The sequence below is a fragment of the Acomys minous genome (assembly GCF_964271855.1).
Source record: "Acomys minous genome assembly, chromosome: 1".
Lineage (NCBI taxonomy): Eukaryota > Metazoa > Chordata > Mammalia > Rodentia > Muridae > Acomys > Acomys minous.
In genome coordinates this window covers 139,771,778-139,789,009 of record NC_140483.1, presented here as the reverse complement: position 1 = coordinate 139,789,009, position 17,232 = coordinate 139,771,778, and the positions used below count along the sequence as shown (strand labels likewise).

General features: G+C 43.9%; 1 protein-coding gene across 3 annotated transcripts in view; it reads right to left on the bottom strand.

Moving 5' to 3' along the window:
- RNGTT (RNA guanylyltransferase and 5'-phosphatase) overlaps window positions 1-9,608 on the bottom strand; it is a 225,814-nt gene extending 216,206 nt beyond the window's left edge. Inside the window, exon 1 of one of the 3 annotated variants that reach the window (XM_084782758.1) lies at window positions 9,372-9,608. In XM_084782758.1, the coding sequence (XP_084638884.1) occupies window positions 9,372-9,435 (64 nt within the window). In that variant the 5' untranslated portion in view covers window positions 9,436-9,608. The remainder of the gene's footprint in view (window positions 1-9,371) is intronic. The other 2 variants (XM_084782759.1, XM_084782756.1) reach the window with 2 other exon arrangements.
- Window positions 9,609-17,232: the final 7,624 nt, after the last annotated feature.

Below are 17,232 nucleotides of genomic sequence, written 5' to 3'. Positions count from 1 at the left end.
CAATGTACCAACTGAAAGAAAGTATATCAATGATTGAAAGCTAAGGAATTATTACATCCAGTTAATAAAGAAGAAATGAATGATTATGACAACACCATTCAAATCAAACAACACAAGACACCAAACCTAGGAATCTGTGCTACAAAACAAGGAATTAAGATGCAGACTAAAGGCACAGGAAATATTCAGTATAGTCCTAGCAGGGTATTCTAGGAAAGCTAGGGATAGAAATGACACTGAAACACAGACACTCAGAACCCTGATCCGACATGACCAGAAAAGAACAAGACCCAAACTCACTCTCCCAGACTGCTGCATTTTCAGTCTTCACAGCCTTTTCTTTTTTTTCACTCCCTTTTCTATTCTGAATAAGTGTTCTACTACTGAGCCACACTTCCAGCCCACCAGGCATGGTGATGCACCCCTTTAATTCCAGCACTCAAGAGGTACAGGCAGGCATGTCTCTGTGATTTTAAGGCCAGCCTGGTCTATATGTCATATTTCATGCCATCCTGGTCTAAATATTGAAACCCTGACTCCAAAAAAGAAAGAGGGGGATGAATACAAATACTTGTTTGTACTTGTAGACAAAACTGCTAATGACTTTCACCTGTTCGTGACTATACCTAATTTACACCTAATCTGGAGTTCTCATGCAGTCTAATTAGAATTCTTCCCCTACTCCTTTAAATCCCTTTCCTTCCAAAGATGCTTAAAGCCTGGAAGGTAGAAACCACTTCTCAAAGTTGTCAATAATTACCAGCACCTTAACATCTCAGCATCATTTCACGTGCCAGACAACCCCCTTACTGAAAAACTTTCTTGCCTTCTATAACACAAAACTTGAGGGTTTGGGCTTCTTCCCTGCCCCAAGCCCTGGTTTTAGTATTTCTGAGGTGGGCACTCACTATGCAGCAGCTGTGGTCCTCCTGCATCAGCCTCTTGATGCTGGGATTACAAGTGGCTATCAGACTCTTACTGTCTCCCACTCACCTAACACCTTCCAGCTCTTCCTCCTCCATTCCTTTGATCCCTCTTTTATTCTCTACCCAATTCTAAATGTCAAGCTTCTGTGTGTTCTATCCTGGGCCTCCTCTACTCTCTCTAAATTATGGAGGAAGTTCCCCCCACCTCTCAAGTGTAATGCTAACTCTTTGCCTAATTACATGTATTTCTTTTCCCAAGGCATATCAGGGGGCTCTACTTCTCAGTTTCTCTTGCAGCTGAGTAAGGACCAGGTGAGTGGATCCTTCTGTTCAGTGGTATCAACTTTTACAGTTAACCCTAAACTATCCTCAATGCTACCAGAATGCGACTGTTCTTCCATGCAACCTTAGAGGTCACAGGTAGCATCAGGAGATGGAAAGAGCTTGGAGTTAAATGACAGAAGAATTACCCAGGAAAGCTGCATGGCACCTAATGCACTGTGATTGTGACATGGGCACATGCTGATTGGAACTTCTGAATTTGGGAAGCTGTCAAACAACTAGCATTATTTAAGCACAGTCTACTACTCTCCTTACAAGGATGATTCTCAAGTACATATTTCTACCTTAAACCAAATTACAATTTACTGAAGTTGTAGCTCAGTTGATGGAGTGTTAGCTGAACATGCACAAAACCTTGGTTTGTTAATGCTGGCTATTCCCACCTGGCAGAAGGGATTTCCCTGAAGAGCTCACAGACTCCTTATAAGCCCCACTCTGGAGATCTCTGGCCCCTAAGGCCAGACCTGACCCCTTGAGGCACAGGGGACCCCAAGCCCCCTCCTGATGAGCTCCACCAGCCAAGTCACCCACCCCAGAGACTTCCCTAACTGGCCACCAGCCTGGAAGTGAGAGAGTAGACACGTCCTGCCCTATAGGGGAAAAAATCCTACCTATCCTGAACTTGCCCCAAAATCAGACCACATAATTCCTCCAATCCCAGACCACCATGGAAAGTTCCACTCTCCCAACAAACACTATATAAACCCTGAGTCCCGCCCAATTCTCTGCATCTTCTCCCCACAGTAGAGGACAGCCACCCTCCTAGGTTTTTCCCTCTTGTGTTTAGTTTGTGTGCAGTGTGACTTTCTGGTATTCCTTGGCTCCCAGGATACCTTTCCATCCAAGCTGTAGCACTTAAGGTTAGCCTATCACTATACAAACCAGGAGTGTTGGCACATGCCTGTAACTGCAGCAGAAAGAAAGAATGAGTGTACACTCGTCTCATACTCAGCTACATTGTAAGTCTGGCGCCAGCATGGGCTGTGAGACCTTGTCTCAGAAAAAGCAGCTTTGTGGGTGGGGTGCATGAGCCTCCTGCCCTAGCTGAAGAGGTACAGGTAGTTAATCCAAGCTACACAAAGGAGAGTCAGTTTTCTTAGAGTGCGCACTATGCTTCAGTGAATGGCCCCCAGTCCATTTGTATATGAGTAGCATTAGCTGGATTCAGTGGGTTATTAAACAAAACATGTTAAGTTTAAAGTAGGACAGAAGGAAGAGTTGACAGGAGAAAGTGGGGACAAATGTGAAAGAAATGTCTTATGCATGTATAAGATTCTCAAAGAATAAATTATTGTAAATCCACACATTAGGAAAACAGACTTGCTAGGATAATAGTGCATTGGTTTTATTGCAGCACTCAGGAGGCACAGTAGAAATGGCTACATTCAAGTCCAGATCAGTCTACATAGAGAGTTCTAGGCTACCCAGGACTACATAGTAAGACCTTGTCTCAAAGAAAGGGTGGGGACACTATTCAAATTGAAACAAGAAGGCATGCACAATCTAAGCCTAAACCAAAAATGAGAATAAATAAGTAGTAACTCCTCCCATGCCAACATGGCGCCACACACTTGCAATCATAGCACTTGGAAGGCTGAGGCAGAGACACCACACGTTCAAGCTCTTTCCAGGTTCAGGTTACAGAGCAAAATCCTTTCTTCAGTTAAAAAAGAAAAAAAGCAAGGTTTTCCAACAAAGAAAAAAGCCTAAGACCTGAGAGATTCACTGCTGTTCTCTTCTTTAAAGAAAAGCAAGGTTGAGCCAGACGTAGTGATGTGCACCTTTAATCCCAGCATTTAGGAGGCAGAGGCAGAGGCAGGAAGCTCTTTGTGAGTTTAAGGCCAGCCTCCTCTGTGTTGACAGTTCCAGGCCAGCCAGAGCTGCATAGTGAGATCCTGTTACAAAATAAAATTAAATCAGGCTGGAGAGATAGCTCAGTAATTACAAGTACTTGCTGCTCTTGCAGACAACCGGTGTTCAAATCCCAGGACCCATGGTAAACAACCCACCATCACCTGTAACTCTACCTTCAGGTTCAACACCCTCCTCTGGCCTTTGTGAGCACCCACTCACCGATCACGTGCACAAAACCACATACACACATACATGTAATTTGGAAAACAAGCTTTTTAAATTAATATTTTAAGGATACTAATACTACTATGGTTAGTGTTGTCAACTTGACAGAATCTAGACTCCCCCCAGAGATGGGCCTCTGGGCATACCTACAGGGGGTTTCCGAGACAGGAAAAGCCAACCATTTCCTAGCTGAGACCCTGAACTGTGTAAGTGGAGAAATGGAGCTAAGCAGTGGCATGCACCCATCAACCTCTGCAACATGACCAGCCATTCTCCTGCCGCCATACACACCATCCCTCTCTACTGTCATAGCTCCCCTAGCCTGACAGACTGGGTCCCTCTGGAACTGAAAGCCAGAATAAGACCTTCTCCCCTCGAGGTGCTTTTCTCGGAGTATCTTATCATAATAGCAGGAAAAGAAACTAAGCCGTTCCTCAAACTTCCATAAACAGCACAATTAGAAGGATTGGTATATCAAGAAAAACAAAAGCACCAAATGCTAATAAGGGGGGGACCCCCAGTGCACTGTTGATGAAAATTAGTATAGATGCTACAGTTATTAGTATGGTGGTTCAAAAATAATAATAAAAATAGAACTACCTACCATGCAATTCAGCTATCCCAACCCCTAGGAATATATCTGAAAAAAATAAAGTCAGCATGCTCATGGTTTTCAATATCCCAAGTTATAGAATTAGCCTAGGAGCCCACTGAGAGGTAACTACATAAAGACAATGTGGTATATATACACAATAGAATATTACCGCACCTTAAAGACTAAATCGTGGGAGCTGGAGAAATGGTTAGGAGGCTAAGAGCACCAATTGCTCTTGAAGAGGACATAGGTTCAGTTCCTAGCACCCAAGTGGTGGCTCACAACCATCCCTAACTCCAGTGCCAGGGGATCGTAGTCCCCTTCTAACCACCACTTGCACAAGCATACATACGGTGCACATATGCAAAAGGCCTATACACATAAAATACGCAATTCTAAAAGCTGTTTTTAAAAAACAAAAAAAGAACTAAATTACAGTGTGTGAAACAAAATGGGTGTAATTGGAGTCAATCATGTCAGGAAAAATAAACCAGATTCAAAAAGCTAAATATTTTTCTGTAATATGCAAAATCTAGATTTAAAAAACATAAAAGTAGAAGTAGAAATATTTAAGACAAGGAAGAGGAACCGTGAGGGGGATTCAAGAGAGAAAAGCAGGCCAGTGACAAGGATCAAAGTACATTACAAAAGAACATCATATACTAAGGAAAGTGGTGGACACCAGGAATCGTAGAACTTGAGATGTTAAAGAGGCAGGAGGATCACTCACAAATTTGATGCTAGCCAGGCATTCATAAAGAAGCCCATTATCTTGTACAATATGTATCAGAAAGAGAAAAATATTCACAAATCATAGAGTAAAAGAAATATGTTCACAATCATAAAAAAAAAGGAAAATAAGGAAAAATCAGGAACATGAGATGGGCATGGTGGAGCATGCTTGTAATCTCAGCTGGCAGAAGGCTGTGGCAGACAGAATGTGTGTCTGAGACCAGCCTGAGCTACACAGCAAGTTCCATGACACCTTAGGTTACATGGGAAGAGCCCGACTCAAAACATAATTGGTTAAGTAATTAATTAAAGATAACAATAATTAAACAAAATGTAACCTGACAAACCAAATTCAATTCCAAGAGAATTGAAAGAAGAGAACCAACTTTCTGAAGTGTAGCCTCCACATACATGCCTGTGTGTAGGTATGCACACACACAATAAACAATACAGAAAATCTGATAGAGTATTAACTCTAGCACATAGAAGGCAGGTTCAAGAAGGCCACAAAATGCTAGGACAAAGAGTTTCAGAGGGAGTGAATGGGAGATAAGAGGGGGGAATGTAAAGGGGGAATATGGTTAAAAGACATTGTCAAAGAACAAACTAAAAATTAAAATTTTTTTCTCGAGACAGAGTTTCTCTGTGTGATAGCCTTGGCTGTCCTGGACTCACTTTGTAGGCCAGGCTGGCCTAAAATTCACAGAAATCCACCTGTCTCTGCCTCCCGAGTGCTGGGATTAAAGGCATGAGCCACCACATCTAGTTCTAAAAAGTGTATTTTTAAAAGATGATGATTTGGGAGAGATGGCTCTACATGTAAAGGCACTTGTTGAGCAAGCCTAGAGCACTGAGTTCAATCCCATAGATGGAAAGAGAGAACTGAGTCCACAAAGGTAGCCTGTGACCTCCATGTGGACACCTTGGCACATACCGCGCCCCCCCATACACATCATGCACACACTTGATAATTAGTATATGATTTACTAACCAACTCTTAAAGATTTAAAAATTAGTTTAGCATGGGTTCACATATGCAAAGATAATCTAGACTACAAAGCAAGATCCTCAAACTCAAAATAAATAAATAAATAAATAAATAAAATAAAAGGTTTGAGCTGGGGAGGTGGCTCAGTGGATAAGAATGCTTGTTGCACATGCATAAGGACCTTAGTTCAAACCCTAGAACTCACATTTCAAAACAGCCACTCGTAGCTGTACCATACCTGTAACCATAATGCTGAGGGGAAAGTAAAAACAAAAGGGTCACTTGACCTTGCTGGCTCCCAACAGGAAGTTGGGAAGACCCTTGCTCAAGGGAACAGGGCCAAGTGTGAGAACAAGACATTCAACATCTTCCTCTGGCCTATGAGCACAGACCACACACACACACACACACACACACACACACACACACACTCGCTGGGGGGGGGGGAGGAATACATAGACACAAATAAATTACAGTGATATAGATCAGTGGTACAACTGACTATTATGTGAGACTCTAAATTCAATCCCAACATCACTAAGTAAATAAATATGTCTTAAAAGACTCACAATAGAATGATAAACTTGACTAAATACAACTATCAAAAAATATCATTATAACCAAAATACATGTAAGTATGCTGAGAATAAAAAGAGGGTTACTTTAGTTGTTATTGTGTTTGTTTGTTTGTTTGTTTTTTGAGACAAGGTTAGCCTTGACTGTCCTGGACTCACTTTGTAGACCAGGCTGGCCTCGAACTCACAGAGATCCACCTGCTTTTGCTTCCCTGAGTGCTGCGATTACAGGTGTGAGTCACCACATCTGGCTAAGGTTTACCTTTTTGAATTTTCTCACTACAATTTGCTTACATTATCTTTCTTTTTTATTCAAATGAGAGTTTTAATAAGCTTTTTTATTTTTGAGACAGGTGAGACAGAATTGCCTAGAACTCAGTATCTGGACCAGGCTAGCCTTAAATTCTCTAGATTCAGCTGCCTCTGCCTCCCCGGTGCTGGCATTAAAGGTCTGTACCACCACAGCTAGCAAAGTGAAACTGTTAGGAGAATGAAAGGGCTAGCTACAGAACAGAGTTGACAAATGCAAGGAACTACTCTAACAACTCAACGCTCTTTAAAAATTGGCAACTGAGCTGGGACAAGTGTCGCTCGCCTGTAATCCCAGCACTTGGGGAGGCAGAGGCAGGTAGACTGATGTGAGTTCAAGGCCAGCCTGGTCCACAGAGTCCAGAACAGCCAAATGTACACAGAGAAACCCTGTCTTGGAAAAAAAAATGACAGCTGGTCATGGAAAGGGGAGGCATATTTGTTCCCAACATTTGGGAAGCAGAAGCAGGAGGATCAGAGGTTAAAGGTCATCCTCAAACTACATAGGCAACCTATGCAATATACACACAAAATGAGTACATGATGTTTGCATTGATAAGAAAATGCTTGCCATCAATAATGATCGAGAGCAGATCTATACCGGTCTGGGTAAAAAAGGATTCATACATAGTGTGTAAAAAGACTATTGAAGCCAGGTGTGGTGGTGCACGCCTTTAATCCCAGCACTCGGGAGGCAGAGGCAGGCAGATCCCTGTGAGTTTGAGGCCAGCATGGTCTACAAAGCGAGTCTAAGACAGCCAAGGCTACACAGAGAAACCCTGTCTCCAAAAAAACAAAAAACAAACAAAAAAAAACTATTATGTGGAGATCATCATTATTTTCCCTGTCTACATGTTGAAATCATCTATAAGCACCTTCATAGTGGGTTATATGAGAAAAAGAAATGTATATTAAAGAAAGTGTTTTATGTAAACCAAGAGCATAAGTTTTAAATGTATATGGGTTTCATGTTTAAACTCACTTTTTTCTTTTTGGTTTTTTGAGACAGGGTTTCTCTGTGTAAAAGGCCTGGTATAGACCAGGCTGGCCTCAAAGGCATGGTGGCACATGCCTTTAACCCTAGCACTCAGGGAGGCAAAGGCAGGCCGATCACTGTGAGTTTGAAGCCAGCCTGGTCTACAAAGCAAGTCCTGGACAGCCTGAGGTACTTAGAGAAAACCTGTCTCAATTAAAAAAGAAAAAGAAACTCACTTTTTTCAAGGTTTAAGTGTACACATACTTAATTAATTATAGGAGTATACGCCATAAGTGTGCAGGTATTAGAAGAAGCCAGCAGAGGGCATCAGGTGTCCTGGTGCTGGAGTTACAGGTGGCTTTGAGCCACTCTTTGTGGGTACTGACAACTGAACTCATGTGCTCTGAAACATCAGCGTCACTGAGACGACTCTCAAGCTTCCGGTCACTTCACACATGACTTGGCATTAGTGTGGCCTGTGGCAGCACCAGAGCTCTTTGCTCCTTGTCAGTCTTAGAATGCCACCATTCTCAGTTATTTGTTACCACGTAATTGGTGTTGACTGGAACTTCCTGAAATGACTACAAGGGTTTGCCTATCTTTTCCACATAACTTAAGCAAAGTAACATAAATAAAGTAAGAGCTGGGCGCAACAGGAAACTTTGAAGGTGGCAAAAAAAAAATCTGAGATGCCCTAAATTAAATTATAAATGCCAAATGGTGCCAGGAAAGATACCCAGTTACCACCAACCCTGACCCATAACAAAGCTGTAGTCTTCTAGACAGGCGCTGAAGTCTTCATATAAACGCCATCCTAAAGCTTCCTGCTCTGTGTTATCAAGCACAACTTTTTTTTTCTTTTTAATCACAGCTGTATTTTAAAATACAGACTTTACCTCAAGAGTTAAGAGAAAGAGAGTCACTCAGAAGACAACAAGAGGGATAGAGTGGGCTTCTCAGGGGGAAAAAAAAGCCAAGTGCGGGTACCAACTCCTCAATGTACAATGCACAGCTCATTGTATTTTGCCTGGCATTCAAATAGCTGGAAAGAGGGAAAGGAATCGTGAAAGTCTCAGAACTCAGAAACGGCAGGCTCGGCAGTGAAGATCTGCAAACATCTGTCTGATGATGATGCTATAGCGGAGTAAAGCCAGTGTGAACAGTTCGTGTATTCTTTCCTCAATTTTATCACAAAAGTGCTTTTGGCTCCTATGCCCAGACGACAAAGTTCCAAATTGCGATATAACCTTCCTGCTGGTTACTGTGGATGGAGTCTGGTCCTTTGAGGCTACCATGTGCAAAGTCTCCACAAATTCAAAAACTTGTGTCTCCGTTACTTCCTGTGTATTCCCCAGGGATATATGTGTGTGGTCCAAATGTATCAAACTGTACATTTTTAACCCACTGTCCTTCTGCCAAGCAGCGGCACGGGTTTATAATCCCAGGCATTCTAATTAAGTGGAGAAAGAAGCTCGGAAGTTCAGGGGTGACGCTACTATATGTCAAACTCAAGATGGAAACATTCCACAAAAGTCAATTTAAGAAGAAGAAAACCCAAAAATCGCCCGCTTCCCAGCCTCACTTCTCTTTAAGCGTCCCCCAAATTCAAGACTCACACTCCGCTCCTGTCCTGTCTTTCCGAAAGCAAATCTAATCAAGACAGCGAGACCCAGTCTCAAAAACACCGCGAAGGCTCACAAACTTTAGGCTCCGGAAGCCTCTCGTCCACCTCCCGTCCTCACTCCTCAGCCGGACGGGAGCCCCTGACTGGCCGAGGCGGGGTGTGGGGTTCCCCAGGCCCGGCCAGCGCGGTGGGATTCGAACCCGCCCGCGGACCCCTCCCGGGTACCTGCCACCGGCTGGCCGCGCCGCGGACAGTTGAGCCACCGCGGCGGGATCTTGTTGTAAGCCATGTCCGCGCCGCACACCGCCGTCTCGCCGACCGCTCCGCAGCGAGCGGACCCGGACCCCCAACGCCAGCAGCACCACCCGGGTCCTCAGCAGCGCGCCACTTTCATTCAGGTTCGACTCCGCGGCTACCGGCGAGCCCACAATGCACCGCGACTTCCGCCCCGAAGGGCCCGCCCCCTTTCTTCCGAGGTCAGGCGCAGAGAAAGCCCCGCCCAGGTGAGCGAGTGGAAGCTGTGAGAACTAAATGGAGGGGCAGTCCCGATTGGCCCCGCCCCTACAGCCCCGCCCCTACAGCCCCGCCCCCTGCGTCTCTGGGCACCCACCTCTGTCTGCCACGCCCCATGCCTGTTTTGCCTTTATGCTTACGCAAATGACGGGCTTCCTTCTTTTCCATCTAAACAAGAGAAACCCCCAAAATAGAATGGATCCAAGCTTCTTTCTTCACCTGTGGACTGCCCTGCCACTTTCAAAAGGGTGTATTTTATAAGTGAAAGAGCTTTTCCACTAATCATGGCTCAACTTTGATGGCCCTGGCTGGATCTGAGTCTGAACTGGCGGGCATTTGAGAATTCTCCCTTTACCAGCATCAAAAAGTCCTGGAAACCATGGATTAGGTTATTACAAATGAGGAAGTTCTTTTTCCGGCAAGGTGTAGGAGACATGCTGTTGACAACCCATGAAACATCGGCCGGGCCGTGATGGTGCACACCTTTAATCCCAGCACTCAGGAGGCAGAGGCAAGCAGATCGCTGTGAGTTCAAGTCCTGGTCTACAAAGCGAGTCCAAGATAGCCAAGGCTACACAGAGAAACCCTGTCTCGAAAAACCAAAAAAAAAAAAAGAAGAAGAAGAAGAGGAAGAAAAATAAAAAAAGAAACATCAAAAATTAGTACCAGAAGCCTAAAGATTGTCATTTCTGGAGCAGGTGGTTTTGTGTTTTTTCTTTGTTGTTGGTTTTTCTTCTTTTTTGTCTTCTCTCTCGCAAGTAAATATATTTAGAAAAGTCTCTGTCTCAAAGGGATCACAAATTATGTGTAATTGGCAGAAGTGTGAATTCACCACTCCGCTACTACTAGGTCAATGTAGACCAGGAAGCCTTGAGTTTCCTTTTTCTTGAGATTTAAAACACCATATGAAAAGATGGAGCTATTGGGTCTTTGTTGTGGCTATTAGGGGCAAGCTGGTTCCTCATTATCTTATAATAACGTCAGTTGTCAACTTGACACACCTGGGAGGAGGAAACGTCAGTTGAGGAGTTGTCTGTCTGTTGGGCATTTTCTTGAATGCTGATTGATGGGGAAAGGCCAAGCATCCTGTGAGCGAGGCCGTTCCTGAGCCAGCTGGTCAGTGGTTCTCAACCTTCTTAATACTGAGACCCTTTAATGCAGTTCCTTGTTCCTTTAATCCCAGACCACATTGTGAACCCAGAGGTTGTGAACTGTAAAAAACTTGTTTCTAATTGTGGTAAGATCCTAGAGCTTTCTGTAACAAGCACTTGTGGCGTGGCTCAGCCCTAGCACACACCTTTAATCCATGAGTTTTCTGTAAACAGGATTTAATAAAGTTAAATTCGTCAAGAGACAGAGCAAGAAACCAGCTGACAGGGATTAAACAGAAAGGAAGGATATTAAGGGGAAAGGTATTTAAGACAGCATGGAGATAGAGTTTTTTTCCTTCCTGGACAGAAGCTGAGTACAAAGGCTTTTTCCTAGCTGGGCCTGGTGACACATGCCTGTAATCCCAGAACTCTGGAGGCAGAGTCAGGTGGATCTCTGTGAGTTCGAGGACAGCCTGGTCTACAATTCAAGTTCTGGGACAGCCATTACTACACAGAGAAATCCTGTCTCCAAAAAAATCAAAATATAATAATAATAATAATAATAATAATAATAATAATAATAATAATAATAATATGAATCATAATGTAAATATTTCTGAAGGTAGAGGTTTGTGGGGACAGGTGGGTGCAATTGGCAGGTTGAGAACAAAGAACCACTGTCTGGACTGTACTGAAGGAATCAGCCCCCTCCTCCTTAAGGACCCCCTTTAAGGCCAAAGTCTGGGAAAAGTCGGCCTACCCAGTCCTCCCTTAAGGACCCCCATTAAGGCCAAAGCATGTAAGTTTCTAGAGGGTCCAGCTTAACTCAAGGACAGCCAGCTTGTGGAGGGTCCAACTTGCACCAAGGACAGACAGGGATATCAGATCACTGTGTGTGTGTGTGTGTGTGTGAGAGAGAGAGAGAGAGAGAGAGAGAGAGGGAGAGGGAGAGGGAGAGAGAGAGAGGGAGAGAGAGAGGGGGGGGAGGGGGAGAGGGAGAGAGAGAGAGTGTCAGGGACAGGAGAAACCTTGAAGAGTACAACTTGATTCAAGGACAGCCAGTTTGTGTTAGAGCTTGTGTTTAAAATTTTCCACTACCCCAAAATTGTACTTACCACTCCCCAACTAAAAAAGTCCCAATGCTAGTCTATTAACCAATCAAGTTTCTTTGCTAAATTCTGCTTCTGTGACGGGTATAAAAAGCCCATGCTTCTGCTCCTCCAGGTCTTCAGCCCGAAAGAGCTTGGCAGACCCATCGGCTGCGTTTGCATCGACAATGGACTCCGTCTCTCAGTGGGGACTCCAGTGCTGGGATATTGTTAATATTGACCAATATCCTACACATGCTTGCCCTGACATTGCCAACTATCTCATTCTCTCTCTGAAGCCCCCTAAGACTGGTTCAGTGGTGGTGCACTCCTTTAATCCCAGCACTCAGGAGGCAGAAGCAGGCAGATCGCTGTGAGTTCGAGGCCAGCCTGGTCGACAAAGGGAGTCCAGGACAGGCAAGGCTACCCAGGGAAACCCTGTCTTGGGGAAAACAAAAAACCAGACTGGTTTCTCAGAACTGCAACATTCCCTCCAAATTGAAACATTTGCACACAGAAGGAAGGGAAGGCCCCTGAGCCTCAGGAGGTAAACAAAGGGTTACGGCAAAACAGACCCTTGGAGGATTACTGAGGGCTGCTCTGAAAAGCTCCAAAAGCTCCCTGGCTGTAGATTTTCAGAATCGTCACCCACATTGTGAAAGGCTTTCCACCCTGTGCAGCTGCCTTTGAGTAATACCTGCTCCTTGTCAGTAACCCCTCATTCACACTCCTGCTAGTAACTCCAATAAAAACCTCATTGGCTCACCAAGTTGGAAACTAGTGTACTGGTTACACTGTCTATTGTGTGTCCCCTTTGGGGGAGGGGGTGACTCCCAGGCCTAACCCTAAGGCTGCTGGTTTTCCTGCTCTCCTTGCTGTTCCCCAGCCCCCTCCTCACAGAAACTACCTGTGTTTCTGTATTGACAGCTTTGTTTATTTTCTCTGAAATGGTCCGGGAGCTCCCTACAGTGTCTGTTTTTAAATTGGTTCCTGCATGGTTTTATATTCAGCTTACTACATCCTTTTCACTCAGTTAAGGGTCCAGCCAGGAAATGGTGCCACCTACGTTCAGGATAAGTCTTTCTACCTCCATTAACCCAACTTAAAAAGTCCCTTACAGTCCTGCCTGCAGGCCAGCCTACCCCTCACCATTCCACGTAGTGAGGGGCCCTTCCCAAGGAATTCTGGGTTATGTCAAGTTGAGAAGACTAAACGCCTTCACAACGGCAAATTAACCGGGACAGTTTGGCTCCACAAGCACCGATTCTATCTATACTTGAACTGCAGGTAAAGCAGTAGAAATGTAGAAATGGCTCCTCCGGTAAAACCACCTGCCGCTCAAGCCTGGCAGTGGAAAGGAAGAACTGACTCCAAAAATTGCCCTCAGACTTCCAAATGTTGGGAACAAGCAAAAGAAAGGTATTCTAAGAACTACCATTTCGTTTTTGGACTCCATTTAGTTGTAGAAAAAAAAATACTAAAGTCAAGATCCCAGGCCCTGGGGGAACTGGGGCCTAACCAACAGCTGAACAGCTTCTGCTGTGAGGAGGTAGTTGTCTGAGTCCAGCCACATCAAGGACAACTTATCCATCTTGCTGGCAGGGTCAAACAAGTTCATGTTCCCAGGCCCAGGGACCTACTCCTGTCTTGATTGATGGGATAAAATGGCAGCTCCTGTTAGCGCCTCATCAGGAGCTGTCCATAGTGCTTTTTCCTCCCTCCGCCTATTGCTATGATGTGCACTGATACCTTTCTGGCCTCAGAATGCTTACTGTTGCCATGGGAGCTGTCCATGACAATAACCTTTCCTGCTTCAACCTACTGCCTCCTTAGGAGCTGCCCATAAGGACAGCACCTCCTCATCAGTCTGTCCATTATGCATGCTTCCCTGCCATGGACTCTTTGTAAATTTTGTAGTTTGTAAATTTTATAACTCCCTCAAGGAAAAAGTGGCCAGACCCTGACTGAGAAAGCTCCAGCAGCCCAACTTCTCCCTCAGACCTCTCTGTAACTGTCATCTCCAGTCCCTCAGTAGGCCTCATCCCAGATTATGCTAATTTGAGGTGAAAAGTCAGGGAAAAAAAAAAACCAAAATACCAATCTCTGAGCTTTCCACTAAAACCAACCAATCCCTGAGCAGGAGAACTGACCAAATCCCTGAACAGGAAACCCCACCAATCTCTGAGCTACCCAAGCTCAGGACTTGAAATCTCACCAATCCTCACTCTGGAAATTCCTGCCCTAGAAAGATCCACACCCTAAGAAATCCCATACAAAGGCTGTGCCTGCCCAGTTCCCTACCGCCTTCTCCCAGGAGCAGAGGCAGCCACTCCTGGACTTGTCCTTCCTCTCCTGGGTTCGTCCCTCCAATACATTTCTTTTAAAGAGATTTCCCACTTGGTGTGACTCTTTCATTGAAGAACAAAGAAAAGAAGATGCCAGGGAAGGAGCAGGATTCAGGTTCCTTAGCTCTTCAGGGGTTGGGGTAACCCTCCCTTAGAAGCTACAACATTTCTGCAGAGGCAGCCTCCTCTCAGAGCTGTGCGGTTCCTGGGCTGCCATGTCCTGGGTTACCTTTCCATCTGAGGGCCAGGAAGACCAACAAACAACAGCATATCAAATATAGTACAATTTTTTTAGACATTGTGACATAAAATAGGCTACAGATATATCTAAAACAGGCAATTATGAAAAAAATCCAGCAAACCTTTTTTTAATGCTCATAGAACAGATATGGGGATATGGGATCTCCCAGACATAGATTAAGTAATGCTTTATAAACTTCAAAGTTTTTAAATGTCAAATAGTCAGGTAGCAGAGCTGCTGAAAACACTGGATTTTGGGAAGGACTGATGGATTAGATCAGCCTGTGCATTTCCTAACCTCAGAATGGGAGAGAGAAAGTGTGTTATTTTGGAGGAGATGTATTGCCTTTATTTCAACAGGAAAAGAGAAACTACGGATTCCTTCCAGGTCAGGGAGACCTCCTAAAGATCTTGGCTGCAGACAAGAAAAAAAGAAATCAAGAAGACCAACAAAACAGGTAACATGTGTTGCTGATCCCTCCACGTGGGAACAGCTTTGAGACTGGCTGAGACATGAGAAAATGTCTCTGCATAGTCGGTAAATCTTGTTGGCTACAGAGCCCTTGGGACTTATCATGCTGTTCTTTGATATGACGTGGATGGAATTTTGTATTACAGTTTGGTTATATAGTCCAGAGTGGCGTATAAAGAAAGACAGATGTCTTTCACATGCTGAAACAGAAACAGAGAATCGTTTTCAGCTAAACTGTGCCCACTGCACATTCCATACCTGTGTTTATGCAAAAATGTATATTACCTGTGAAAGTTTATATGTTTACAGAACATGGACCAGACTCCACTGAAGTCAAAGTGGCCCTGACAAGGTCTACACTCAAGGACGCTGAGAAGAATGCTGAGATGCTAAGACACTAAAACAATCTTATTCCAGCATCCTGCTTAATTAAACCCTACAGATTGCCTCAATAGCTGTTTCCTTAAAAAAACAAAACAAAAATACAAGAAAACCCTGCATTCAGAAAAACTTCTTATGACTAACTAGATCACTCAGCACCACAGACTGTTCCAGTCAGGTCTTCAAATCAGCCCTGCACCTTTCTAGCACAAGAGACTGAACAAAAATGTTACTGCTAACCTTCTTAAGACTGAATAATCTCACCAGGCATGGTGGCACATGCCTTTAATCCCAGGACTCAGGAGGCAGAGGCAGGCAGATCTTTGTGAGTTCGAGGCCAGCCTGGTCTACAAAGTTGAGTTCAAGACAACAAGGGCTGTTACACAGAGAAAGAGAAACCCTGTCTCAAAAAAACAAAAACAAAAAAAAAAAAAAAAAAAAAAGGACTGATCAATATCCCAATTTTCTTGGGCCCCCCAAAAAGAAGCATCACCTGCAAAACAGCAGGAAGCAATTTTATTGAACAGCACCTCATTCCCAAAATGTGGGGTGGGTTGTTCAGTGGGTGATGAACGTTTATCATTAAAGGAGGATTGGTTGCAAGTTGTTAGCTAGTCTTTGTCAGTGAGGAAACAAGGTATAGGAGCTTAGACTCAGGGATTTCTTTCTATTGTCTTCTTTCCTCTATCCTCTCTTACCTAAGGTTACAGGGGAAAAGAGAAAGTAGGGAGGAAAAGAAAAGGGGAGATGTAGGAATAATATAAGAATAATAGGATAAAAGGGTAGATTATTAAATCTACTCTTAAACTGAAGAGTAACTACTAGTCTCAAATATTTTTACGTTGGTTCAGATTATTATATATTGATACAAATTTAAAGTTATTTTTGATACACATGTTGTATATGTGTTTCAACCTTCTATAAGGCATTGTGCCTATGCAATGCATTTAAAAAATACAGTGTGAAGTGTAGTCTTTCTGAAAACTGCGATTACAAACTGTTTAGGGTAAATAAGGAATGAAATTTAGTAGTCAGACAATCAAACTCTTGGTCATGTTAGATACTAGTCTAGAAAGTTACAGAAATATGTTTTCTAGGTTGAGTAGATAGTAAGTAGCTAGAAATGAACAATGTAGCCGCGCGTGGTGGCACACACCTTTTATCCCAGGACCCGGGAGGCAGAGGCAGGCAGATCACTGAGTTCAAGGCCAGCCTAGTCTATGAAGTGAGTCCAGGACAGCCAGGGCTACACAGAGAAACCCTATTTTGAGAAAAGAAATGAACAATGTTTGCCTATTCAGAAATGCTATAAATAGATGGTCTTCAAAAACCTTAGAGATCCACAGAATATGGCATTAAAAGATGTTTTATTACTTAAAGGATCTTTTGACAATGAGACATGTTAGCTCATGGCAGCATTCCCATTCTATTTCAAAGAAGATGATGGTCATTGAAGAACCTCCTTATGGAGTTTGCTTCCAAAGTGACAAGCTAGCCACTGGACAAAAACTGTTCTTGCTTCAACTGCAGACATTCTGTCCAAGCTATGGTCAAGCAGGACACAGAAGTTTATTGCCAAGCTTTGCCAAGACAAGACAGGCAGTCCTTCATAATTCCTACTTCACAAAAAAAGTCTGTCAGATATTTTGGGCCAGAAGACTGAAGATGATGTCCTAATCCTAATGTTGAGAAAATTCGGGTGACTGTCCAGGCAGCCAGCTATCTCTGGGGAGGCATCTCTGGAATAGGGGGTGCTTCTGGGAGTCTATGGGGGTGACCCCAGATGGGACTTCTACCAGCAGGGGTATAGCGATCCTGGAGAAGCCTCCTCCTGTAGCCAGATGGGACTTCAGGTGGAGGTAAGGAGACACAAATTCATCCACAAAACTTTCTACCCAAATGTGTCCTGTCTACAAGTAGTGAAGGGATAAAGATGGAGCAGAGATCAAGGGAATG